We start from the raw sequence: 11,549 nt of genomic DNA, 5'->3' as shown, positions 1-11,549 counted from the left end.
ACAATTTTCAGTCCATTTCAAGCAGTGGATGTCACTCTCTCTATTACTTCTCACTCTATAACTTAATCAACTATTCAACTCCATCCTCTCTCTGTGCTCAGGGCAATAAGCTTCTGGTTGTTCACTATCTTCTCTTAAAGGATCACTAATTTTCGTGTGCCATGGTCGACTGGGCACCCGTTTTTATCGGTGTAGTGCTCTTTATACTTCTCTCACCAGGTTTACTATTTCAGATACCAGGAAACAATGGGCTCATTGATCTTGGAGGGTTGAAGACTAGTGGAGATGCTGTTTTCATTCACACACTCATATTTTGTGGTGCCTTCACCATTCTTATCTTGCTTGCCAAGATCCATATCGATATTAGCGGCTAAAATCGGTATCTACCCAGACTCTAAACTAGTAGTACATAATATGAATATGTAAGATATTAGTTGTGAAAGGGTTTGTTTGGTTTCCTACTTTTTGTGTTTTTCCCACTATCTGTTTGAAATCTTCATCTTCTTTGTATCTTTGCTCTGGTACCTACTTCTTCAACATGTCTGTCTCTATCTTTCTCATATACATAGCCCCACAGTTTGAGAAAGCATTAGGAGCATGGTCTATAGGTCCGTGCTCAAGCTTTGTAACTGTCGAGGCTCCTTTGGGTGGACTCGTGAAGCTGTCGCCACGAACAAGATCCCTCGGTTCGTATAGGCAACCCAATTTGTTCTAAATTCAACACCATAACACCTCTCATGCGAGTGGTGTATCTTTGCCTACTTAGAATTTCTGCATCGTAGTGGTGCCTATAGAACTTCTACAAATGAAATTTTCCATGTAAGTTCTGTGAGCACCACCAAAAATTTCTAAACCTACTTGAGACACGCAAAAGGGGCACGATGGGATTGGGCTTAACAATCCCAATGGTGCCCATCCAACGACCAACATCTGAAACTTCATAGATGGACTACCCGTTTGACTTTGGCGCAAACCCATCTCCTAATGAGAGTAAGTGGTGAAGGCCCAATAGCACAACCCCTATCATGTTTTTGAAGTTTTGAGTTGACTACCTCTTTTACTACATATGGTAGTAGATAAGATGATGACATATGGTTAAGTCGATTGCCTCTTTCGAAGTAACAACAAAATACAAATGCTTCCCATAATTCGATTTTCGGCGAAAATGATTTACATTGACTGAAGACAGACTATCTGATATTTTCTTTTCCAAGTAGTCATTTTTCTATTTCATCAAAAAAAAAAAAAAAAGTAGTCATTTTTCTACACAAGTGATATTTTCTTTTCCAAGTAGTCAATAGAGAGAGAGCCCTCCAATATGAAATTGAGTAAGAGCTATCAAGACAAGTAAGCAAGAGTCATCTCCCCCAAACTTCTCCCTACAAAATGATAATTTTAACCAACAAGTAGTAGACCACTTGATCCTATTAATTTTAAAAAGATTGCTTCTTCCAAGAAATCTACTAAAACATGGTCAAAGACTACATTATTTTATTTGTTCTCATTTACAAATTTCTACTACTTAAAGACCAATAGAAAACTTCATTAGATAGAAGATTAAGTTGGTAATTATTGAGTTGAAGATCATTTCTGCTACTTAAAGACCAATAGAAAACTTCATTAGGTAGAAGATTAAGTTGGTAATTATTGAGTTGAAGATCATTTAATGGCTGATTGGGCACCTGTGGTTATTGCTGTGGTGTTGTTTGTGTTGTTGTCACCTGGTTTGTTGTTTCAGATTCCTGCAGATGGGAAACTTGTTAAATTTGCAACCATGGAGACAAGTAGTGGTGCTATCCTTATTCATACCATCATCTTCTTCGGTTTAATGGTTCTTTTCTTTGTCATCCTCGGTGTTCGTATCAGTTCCGTATAATATAATATATACTTCTCTCTCTTTCTGTCTCTCTCTACATACATACATACATATATCCCTTTTGCAATAAGATGGTGGAAGGAGAAGGGGTCATGAAGGTTTTTGTAGCTCTTTGTGGGTAAAAGGTCTTAGATTGGAACTATTTGTTTTCTTTATTTTCATTGTGGTTGTTGTTTTTTGTGTTCATTTTGTTCCTCTAGAGGTGTTGAAACTTATTAAACTTGTATGAATGATCTATTTAGTGATTTGCTATTAATCATGGGGCTCTCTTCATACAATCATTAAGTTTGGTGGTTGATAATTGATGCTAGCAAGTTCATTTGACTTTATTTTTGATTGGTTCATCATGTTAGGTGACTTTTGGGTCTTTTTGATCCCAAAAGCTGAGTCAAGAGGTGATGTTTCCCTAACACTCTATAATTGATTTAGATAACTCCAACAATCTTTCCTTTTCACATATCATTAAGGATTATAAAATAGTTCCCCTTCTGCAACGAGCGAGAAAGTAGTGAGAAGATGAAAGAGAACAAAAAGATGTGTAATAATATGCTTTAGCTAAACAAGTGAGAGAGAGTTTCAACAAAAAAAAAAAAAAAAAAAAACTAGTGAGAGAGTATTTGTGTCTGATGTTATTTTTGTAGTTTGGTCAAACATGAAATAATTTAGTGGCCTCTTGACAAATTCCATCAAGTTCATTTAGCTCTTCTAAAAAGGCATTCAAATGACCATTTCCTTAAGGTAAGTTACAAAAAAAACCAAATAACAAACACTTTTAGTACTAACGGGAAGCACATCTTAAACAATAGCATCCTAAATACCAATTTGAAAAGGTTAAAGATTTAGACTTGAAAAAGACCAATTTTCTTGTACATCTTAGTTTGTGATGAATTTTGAAATAAGTTACTAAAAATACAATAAGCTTATTACTCAAGTCCAGAAACTAACATTACAATGTCAATGGAGAAAGAGAGAGGAGAGAAGCTCTAGCGAAATAGAGATGAGACAGAGAAGCTAATCACCTATCACAATTTGAACCCAAGCCCAAAAACAAATAATGATGGAAGCAAACAAGCAGCAATTGATCGATAAAGTCTCCAATACAAAAGGCCCAAATCATAAGTTATAACACAAACATTAATTGTACCAAAAGCAAGTTTTCTTCTTTTTTTTCTGGTGGGGTGGGGTGGGGTAGGTTTCAAACAAGAAATATTACAAAAAACTATAAATAAAAATCATGCTGCTTATGAAGAGAGAGAAAGAGAGAGAAAGAGAGAGATTAGAGGGAGTAGAGAGAGATCGAGACATACCCATGCATGTCTCAGTTGCAGGAACTTTCTCTAACATAGGTAAACTACCATCCTGGTCCTGGCATGTAACTATTCATGGTCATACTTGGTCCTGCTGCTGCTGCTACTGTTATTTGATCTTGCTGGTACCTACATTAATCACACAATACTTTCAGATTCTTTGCATCTTTATCACACCATGAATACTAAAGCTATAAGGTAATATAGGTGGGCTAGAATAGAATGTGACCACCAAAAGTCGTACTCGATAATGGTGTTTGGTGTACAAGAATGCATCAGTAATCCCATTCTCTCATAGGAATACTTTTTCTTCTCGAGGGGGATCCCAAACCCGGGATAGTAGGGTTTGCAATTCCGTTTGCATTAGAATTGTCAATTAAACAATTTACAGACAAAAACAATCTCTAACAATTTTATTTTTGACGAAACCACCCAATACAGTGAGGTGTTGCTATAACCAAGAATCACGTTACAGGATTGTTATCTCATTCCTTTCCTGCACGCCAAACATGGTCTAAGAACTTAAGGCTAAGTGGATTAGCTGATCCATGTGAGAATAGTCCCACATTCGGAATGCGGACTCCAACAACCAATAATATAATGTTTAGGTCATCTCCGCTCATTGCTAATTGGTCTTAAGTTGGATGACCACAAACTTAACATGGCGTCAGAACTACGCCCACACGTGATAGGTTTAAAAGAGACGTGTTAGGCTTAAAAGATGTCAGACGCGAAGATGTGTGTCCTCTCCATTCATAGCTAATTGGTTTTGAGATGGATCTCATGCCAAGCTCAACTTAGTTGTTGTTAGTGCATGAACCTTTAAATGGTTGGAGTTTAATCTCATACATATAATGAAAACTGAAAACTCAACCTAAACCTAGCTGGGTTAGCTAGCCACCCGAAAGATCGGCCCTTAGTCCCATCCCGAGCCGATCCCACCCCTGACTTCTTAAGTAAAGGGATTAGAGAAATTACCCCATCTGGAGCGTTGGTTCGCATTCAATGGGATGGAAGAAACCTTCACCCTGTGCATGAGCTTGCTGCTGACCGTACTGCATGTTTTGCTCCCATTGATGACATGTTACAGTTCCTTCTTCCAACTGTTACAAGTAGAACAGATATATCAATGAAGAACAAGAACTATGTCGTTAAATTCTTATCCCAGTTGTGTTTTGACTCATTTTCTAAGAAGAGGTAGAAAAACATACCCTTCTCCTTAAGGTCTTGTTAGCATCACTCAACATTTGTTCCTGAAGAAGCCAAACCCAATATTGAAACCGTCAATCAATTAAAGATAAGCTGAAACAACTTATTCAAGGGATAAGTAAGATTCAGTTTAATAATCATACTCTTCGTTGAAGATCGGTAAGCTGATCGAGCATATACTGGGTCTGATATAGAATATAACACAAGAAATCAGCATTCCTTCCCACTTGTTCATAGTTGAGGTTTAAGTGTGTGAGTTTTATGTGACTGTACCCGAGTTGATCTAATTTGCTTTAGTGACATATCAAGCTGTCTTTCAAGCGATTCGAGTTCCTTCCCACTTAAAGGTCCCAAATCCTCGCCCAGAAGATTCCTACAAAAGCGAATTAGGTTAATTCACCTAATCATGAACAGTGACTTGGTGTTTTATTATGTAGGCACAATCATTGCTAACTGCATATCCTGTTGAAGTAGTAATTATCTTTACTTGCCTTTGTGATCGTTGCAAGGCCTCAACTCGTGCTTTAAGTTTCAAATACTCCTGGTGACTGCTATGCTCCTACAATAATTGGAAAAGATTGTGAGATGTTCCGAGAGAGTTTGAAAACTAAAAAATTTACCTTGACTAATTCCGAAACAATTTGTACTATAAATCAATCACATATCATTCAACATCCGTTAAGAACTACTGAGTGGTGTACTAATAGAGATGCACGAAAATACGCACTTGAGGGTCTTTCCAAGTTTGAAAAGCATGTATCGACATTTATATCGTGTTTGTCATGTTTAATGAGAAAAACTTCATTCGGTGTTAGGCTCAATGCTCAATGCTCAATGCTCAATGCTCAATGCTCAATGCTCATTGCTCATTGCTCAATACTCAATGCTCAATGCTCATTGCTCATTGCTCATTGCTCATTGCTCATTGCTCATTGCTCATTGCTCATTGCTCATTGCTCATTGCTCATTGCTCATTGCTCATTGCTCATTGCTCAATGCTCAATGCTCAATGCTCATTGCTCAATGCTCAATGCTCATTGCTCAATGTTCATTGCTAAATGTTCATTGCTAAATGCTTAGCTAAATGCTAAATGCTCTTAATGCACCTACCTTATGTGTGTAGGTGTGCGAGTGTGTTATAAGCTTTTGTGCTTTGGGTTACTAATCTAAGTGAAAAAGCATGTTATGAATATATTAGCAAGAATAAACAAGGACCCCGACCGTCTGTCAATTTTCAAATGTTACACCATTTTAATCCGCTATCTAGATATATGAACAAAACCAAACCAAAGAATGCACCCTATCTGATAACGTAGGCAGCGATATGACCCAAAATTTCTTTCTAGCATTTAAATGCATAGATTGTTTTACTTCTTTGATATATTTTATTATAGTTATTGAAGCCATAGACTTAAAGTTAGAAACAAACAACAGTTATACATATATACATCCAATGAGGAGAAACTTTTACCTGGCTCTCTCTTACAGACACATTTGTTTCTGGTGCTCCATAGTTGCTCTTTTGATATCGTTCTAGGGTTTTGAACATGCTAAAATGGAAATAACCATGGAAAAATTGTTAAAATATGTCAACCGGGGAATATTATTGACTACAACATAAAATTAACATAAAATCATTCAGAGAGAGCCTACTATCATGAAATACACAAGAATTGACAATGCTAACCCGACTGAATATGTCACAATATTAATAGCTCAATCTAACATAAGGTTAGTCACTTGCCAAATAGAAAGAGGAAATGGAATGCTTGTTGAAATTCATTTGCAAGCCAACATCCCTATAAAATTGTACAAGCACCTAAATACCAAATGCCTGAACTTTGGGAGGAACTGTTTTCAAAAGAAATTTACTTTAAGCAAAATATAACCTAGACTGCTTCAACATCACATGTTAACAATGAAGACCAATCTCATAAAAAAAAACAATCAAGACCATTTGTTTTTGTTTTTTTCCCTTCCATAACAAAACCACCCGATACATATATACATGGAGTCCTAGGTTTGGGAATGAATTTCTTCTTCCCAGCGGAAAGGCTAATCGAACAAAATAAGTTTACACTATCACAATTTATGGAGAAGATACGCAGATCGAAACGCTCCTTACGAACCATCGTTCTAAGTTGTGGTAGCCAATTTACTTGGATTTTAGAGTACTTTATCGAAAAAACCGAGCGAAGATAGTATGATAAAAACATTTCTAATCATAAAAAGATTATGAATACATAAATTGTGCTCTAGAGATAAATGATAAATCCCCCACACTAACTCCTAAAACAACCCATTTATCCATGAGGTTTTAGTGAGTTTTACTTCAAATAATCATCACTTTATTTCTAAAAGCTAAGATTTTCTTTGGTTGTTCTATCTCAGAAGATCAAGGTTTAATGTTGGCTTTAATTAAGAACTGCACAAATTAAGAATTAGGTCAGAAATGAGTGAAAAGATTGATCAAAACAAAAAATTATATTCTTTTAATAAAGATGGTGTACGTCTCAGGAACAGGAATCATTTTTTTTTTTGGAGGATGTTTGTGAAATAGGCAAATACACTGGAGGTATATAGAAGCATTACAGAAACCCTAAAATAGATAATCTACTTTTTCTTCTTTTATCTTCATGAGAAAACCCTAAAATACATCTATCAAACTCGGAATCAATAATGAACAAGAGCTTTAACCTAATAATTTTTTGAAGAAAACATAAATCAAGGCTAAAACAAAACAAAAGCTTCAGAAAATGATCTCAAGTTCTTATCTTTCCAGTACCAATCACCCGGGAATAGTGGAACATAGAAGCCCTAAAATCTCAAAAACATTTCTTCATGGACATCTGAAGTATCCGGTTAAAGATAAAAACTTTTCTGAATGAATTGATCTAGAGAGAGAGAGAGAGAGAGAGAGAGAGAGTTAGAGAGAAGAACAGTGGATCACAGAAACAGATTCTCAAAGATCTCAAGCAAAGGTCAGTCAACTCAACTTTCATTTCAGATTCAGACGTTCACACTGATCAGAAAAATCACGAATTAGCTAAAGAATCAAACGAAGAAGCTTAAACAGAAGCACAAAAAGTAGTTATTAACCTAATCTATTAGGTTTGAAGATTGAAAACTTTAAAGATCTACTAATTAAAAACTAAACTAATTTGAAACTAATAAATTAATGATTTCACTTCTTTAAGAATCTACTAAAAGAAAAGAACAAAAATAAATTAGTATAAAATTTTGAACTAATAAATCTTATTTAAGGAAGAATTTTACACTCTAACCAATAAGAATGATCAAAATTTTAGAGAGAGAAAATGGATATAATATGTTATAACACCATTGTCAGTTTCAGATCTACAAGAAATTATGAACTAACTAGCAAAAAAAACCTACTAAAAACGATCAAACAACAAATATGAAAGAGAAAAAAAAAAAAGATTCAAAAGCAAAAGAACCATAAAACAATTGATAATCAGCAAGAACTACTTATAGATCTAGTAGTTAAGAAAACAAAAAGAAGGAAAATCAGAATCTGAATGAAAACGTGGAAGAAATAAGTAAAAAAATGAAAGAAGAAATTTGGATTGAAGCTTTTGAAACTATTCGTTTTTTTTTTTTACCTGGAACTACTACAAAACTCGTACAATTTTCCTCTATTAGAGAAGATGATGAGAGCAACTTCAGCATCACAAAGAACAGAAAGTTCATAAGCTTTCTTCAAAAGTCCATTTCTACGTTTTGCAAACGTTACTTGTCTGTTAATCTTGTTCTCTATTCTCTTCAACTCAACTCTTCCTCTTCCCATTATCAGATCAATTTCCTAACCTAATCTTTTTCTCTTCCTTCTACAAACAGAGAGATTTCTAGAGAGAGAAACAAAAAAAAGGAGAGAGATTTCTAGAGAGAGAAAGTTGGAGAACTTTTGCTTTGGTTGACAACTGTTTTGATATTTATAGCGAGACTTCTTATAATCTCTCTCAAATTCTAGAGAAAAAAAACCCTCTTTTTCTCTCTCGCCCTAGTTCTTCTTCTTTTTTTAATAATTTTTCACTTTCTCTCTCTAGGAAAGGAAAAAATTATTACTTTCTCTCTCTCTAACTAGGGGTAAGAAAGAGGCGGGAGAGAAGGTTGATGTGAAAGGAAAGGGAAACCTTAATTCCGAGGGAAATTGGGTTTAGACGTCTTAGAGATTTATACGTGTCGAATTAATGGGTCACTAGTATAGGCACACCTACTTCGTGTATTCAAACATCTTACAATTTCATACTACTTTTTAGATAAATTATTATTTTTCTTTTTGCGGAATAAACTTTCATTTCATTAATGACGGAATAAATCCAAGTATTTTACATGACTTCGATTACATCACGTGAATATAAGATCAAAAGTACATCTTGATGATTGATGTAGTTTTTTAACTATCATAAACTAGATACTTGGACCTTTAAAGGTCATAGCAACGTTCTAATTGCTATAGCGAGACCCTTAAAGGCTATGATAAGGCCGCACAAGGCTTATCCGTTATCATAAATACATAGATTTTTTACATGAGAATGATATAAACCATTCTTAAAAATCGAATCCATGGCTCTTAAATTACAGAGTTTTAAGCATCTAACTAAGCAATGAGAGGAGATATGTGGAGCTTGCGAGTTTGTCATATTGAAGTTGTTGGGCAAAGATGATTTTTTCTTTTCTTTTTCTTCGTCTACTCGATGTCTTTTGTGGCGTCAAATCCTTGGATTTGAAAGCAAGATTGAGTACAAATCAAATCATATGTAATGTTATTGTCGAATCAAACCTAATTCTTCCTCTCCGGGCCCCCGTCGCCCCTCCCATTCCTGGTTATGAAAAATTATTCACAGGCAACTTAATAATGTTACCCCTTTTTCCTTCTGGGAGGTTCATGATGATCACTCGATCAACATCTGGACGGATAATTGGGTCCTTTCCCTCCTGGCCCCTTTTTCGAATCTTACTCACTCAGACCTTTTGACTGTAGATCAGCTTATTTCTAATAACTCTTGGAATGAAAGCCTTATTATTGAGATGCTAGGGTCAGAAGCTTTTAGTCTTATTTCGGCTATTCCCCTTATCTCTGAGGGTCCAGATCAGCTAATTTGGCCCCTTACCAAATCGGGTAAGTACGAGGTGAAGTCTAGATACAACCAACTCATTAATGGGAATCTCACTTCTAATAGCATAGTAGTGCCCTGGAAGTTCATTTGGACTATTCCTACCATACCTCGTATTAGTCTTTTCCTCTGGAAATGTTGCACCTATAGTGTCCCAGTCTGTCACTTAATTGGTAAGTACATCGGCAATATTACCAATTGTAGCTATTGCGGGTCCAGTGAAACTTTGGACCACACTCTTCTCCACTATTATTTTGCTCGTAGTGTTTGGTTTTACTTTAATATTATTACTTATAACATTGATTCGGTTTTTAACTGGATTTGTTCTTGGAACGATACGAACTATAATGTTAGTGAAAATCAAAGAGTTCTGCAGGCAATTATCTTATGGCATATTTGGAAAGCACGTTGTAATCTTTCCTTCCAGAGAGAGCCTCCCTCTCTCAAACAGGTAGTTAACCAAATTCTAATCTCATCCAGAAATCACACTATAATCATTGACTATACAGGTATTACTAGACCAATCAAGCCGAAGGCAGTCTGGCTACCGCCCCAACAACCCTTTATAAAACTTAATACTGATATTTCATTCACTAACATTAAAGACCCCGCTGGTATTGGTATCATATTTCATAACAATAAAGCAGAATTTCTACATGTTTACACATCCATCACCAAATCTAGAAATGCGGAAGAAGGTGAAATTCTAGCAATCGCAGAAGGTATTACTTGGGTCATTACTCACAATGTGGAATTTCTACACATAGAAAGCGATAACCTATCGATTATTAGCCATCTCATGGACGCCAAAAACCCCATCCATTGGTACTCCAAAGCTCACATTCCCAGAATCAGGAAGTTGCTAGAGAATTTTAAAGAAGTTGTTTTTTTCGCATATTCCTCGTAAGGCTAATGTTTTAGCTGATTCTCTGGCCAAATGGGCTCGAACCTCTGATAGTAATAGTTATTGAGAGGATGTTCCCTACTTTATTCGACACTTGTACTGTAATAACTTGGTTGTTGTTTAATCCATTTCCTCTTTAACAAAAAATAACATATGGCATATGTTAGTTCCAATTTATTAAGGTGAAATAAAATTTCAAAACAACTCGTTCACCCTGTAACACACAATAATGATTATGAAATTCATAAATCTAACCCCATAAGAAAACCACCACAAAGACGTTGTAATCAATCTTAATTTGCCAACGATCGTTTTCACAGATTTTTCCAAATTTACAAATATCGAAATTCCAAGCCATGCTACTCTCTCGGGTGAATCCCGGGCGGTGAGGTGGCCAAGCATGACAACATTTTACTGTAGTATTTTTTTGTTCTCAGGTAAATGAAAATGGAAATTACACAGTAATAAAGTCTGAGAAATTACTTAAACAAAAATATTTACCCTCAGTTTGAGTTGATTGATTATATTTTGTTGGACTAATTAACCAAACCCAATCGAATCAAATCGAGTATGGACGAATTTAATTTGTTGGCCCTTTGAGGTTTTAGCCGACAATTTAGTCAAACGGTTATTGATTTGTTCGGCTCTGGCTTAACTCAAAATTACGACAGCACAACGAACTATTGTCGTGGTCACTTTGTTCGTCTTCTTTTTTGTCCCTCCTTCATCGTGTGGTAAGTTTATAGCTTAACTTGTATCATGATATCTAATTACAAAAGTAACAAATGTCTCTATAAAATTGCTCTCTCAAAAGACATATTTGGTGTCCCGATACCAAGAACCAGTAAATGTAAGTGAGAGAAAAAGAAAAATCTGAAATCTTCTCTCTCACCTGATCTTGGCTTCTTAGCAATCATGTGACCTAACCTTAACAAGGTTCAAGTTTTCTTTTGTCGCTTCTGTTTACGAAAATGCCCTTATCTTCTATCTCTATTTACCGTTTTGTCTATTTCCTATTTCACCATCATCAAACGTATGTTTCTTCGGCATTAGATTCCTATCTACAAGGATTTTATGGTCAAACTAATTTCCGTGTTCACTTTTGTTTTTTGACT

At 35.5% G+C, this 11,549-nt stretch overlaps 1 protein-coding gene and 1 long non-coding RNA gene across 2 annotated transcripts; one reads left to right on the top strand and one right to left on the bottom strand.

Moving 5' to 3' along the window:
* Positions 1 to 92: 92 nt before the first annotated feature.
* LOC147542460 (uncharacterized) lies at positions 93 to 2,154 on the top strand. The gene is made up of 2 exons (XR_015223278.1): positions 93 to 1,216; positions 1,256 to 2,154. It is a non-coding gene; the product is annotated as an uncharacterized LOC147542460 (long non-coding RNA).
* Positions 2,155 to 2,936: 782 nt separating this feature from the next.
* SEP3 (K-box region and MADS-box transcription factor family protein) lies at positions 2,937 to 8,560 on the bottom strand. Its single transcript, XM_086633747.1, has 8 exons — positions 8,016 to 8,560; positions 5,864 to 5,942; positions 4,884 to 4,951; positions 4,666 to 4,765; positions 4,536 to 4,577; positions 4,395 to 4,436; positions 4,162 to 4,286; positions 2,937 to 3,312 (listed from the first exon to the last, which is right to left on the bottom strand). The coding sequence occupies exons 1-8, from the start codon at positions 8,198 to 8,200 to the stop codon at positions 3,228 to 3,230; spliced, it is 726 nt and encodes a 241-aa protein (XP_086489873.1). The 5' UTR covers positions 8,201 to 8,560; the 3' UTR covers positions 2,937 to 3,227.
* Positions 8,561 to 11,549: the final 2,989 nt, after the last annotated feature.

This window comes from Eschscholzia californica, unplaced genomic scaffold, assembly GCF_041429995.1.
Source record: "Eschscholzia californica isolate CP2 unplaced genomic scaffold, dmEscCali1.0.p SCAF_4, whole genome shotgun sequence".
Lineage (NCBI taxonomy): Eukaryota > Viridiplantae > Streptophyta > Magnoliopsida > Ranunculales > Papaveraceae > Eschscholzia > Eschscholzia californica.
Note: the sequence above shows the minus strand (reverse complement) of the source record. Positions and strands in the feature narration are given on the sequence as shown.

Excerpts from the sequence above, each read along its gene's own strand:
- SEP3 (XM_086633747.1), bottom strand. The coding sequence starts at position 8,200 with ATGGGAAGAGGAAGAGTTGAGTTGAAGAGAATAGAGAACAAGATTAAC. Across the intron at positions 5,943-8,015 it reads GAGTTTTGTAGTAGTTCCAG|CATGTTCAAAACCCTAGAAC; the intron begins GTAAAAAAAAAA and ends TTTCCATTTTAG. Across the intron at positions 4,952-5,863 it reads TGTCTGTAAGAGAGAGCCAG|GAGCATAGCAGTCACCAGGA; the intron begins GTAAAAGTTTCT and ends CAATTATTGTAG.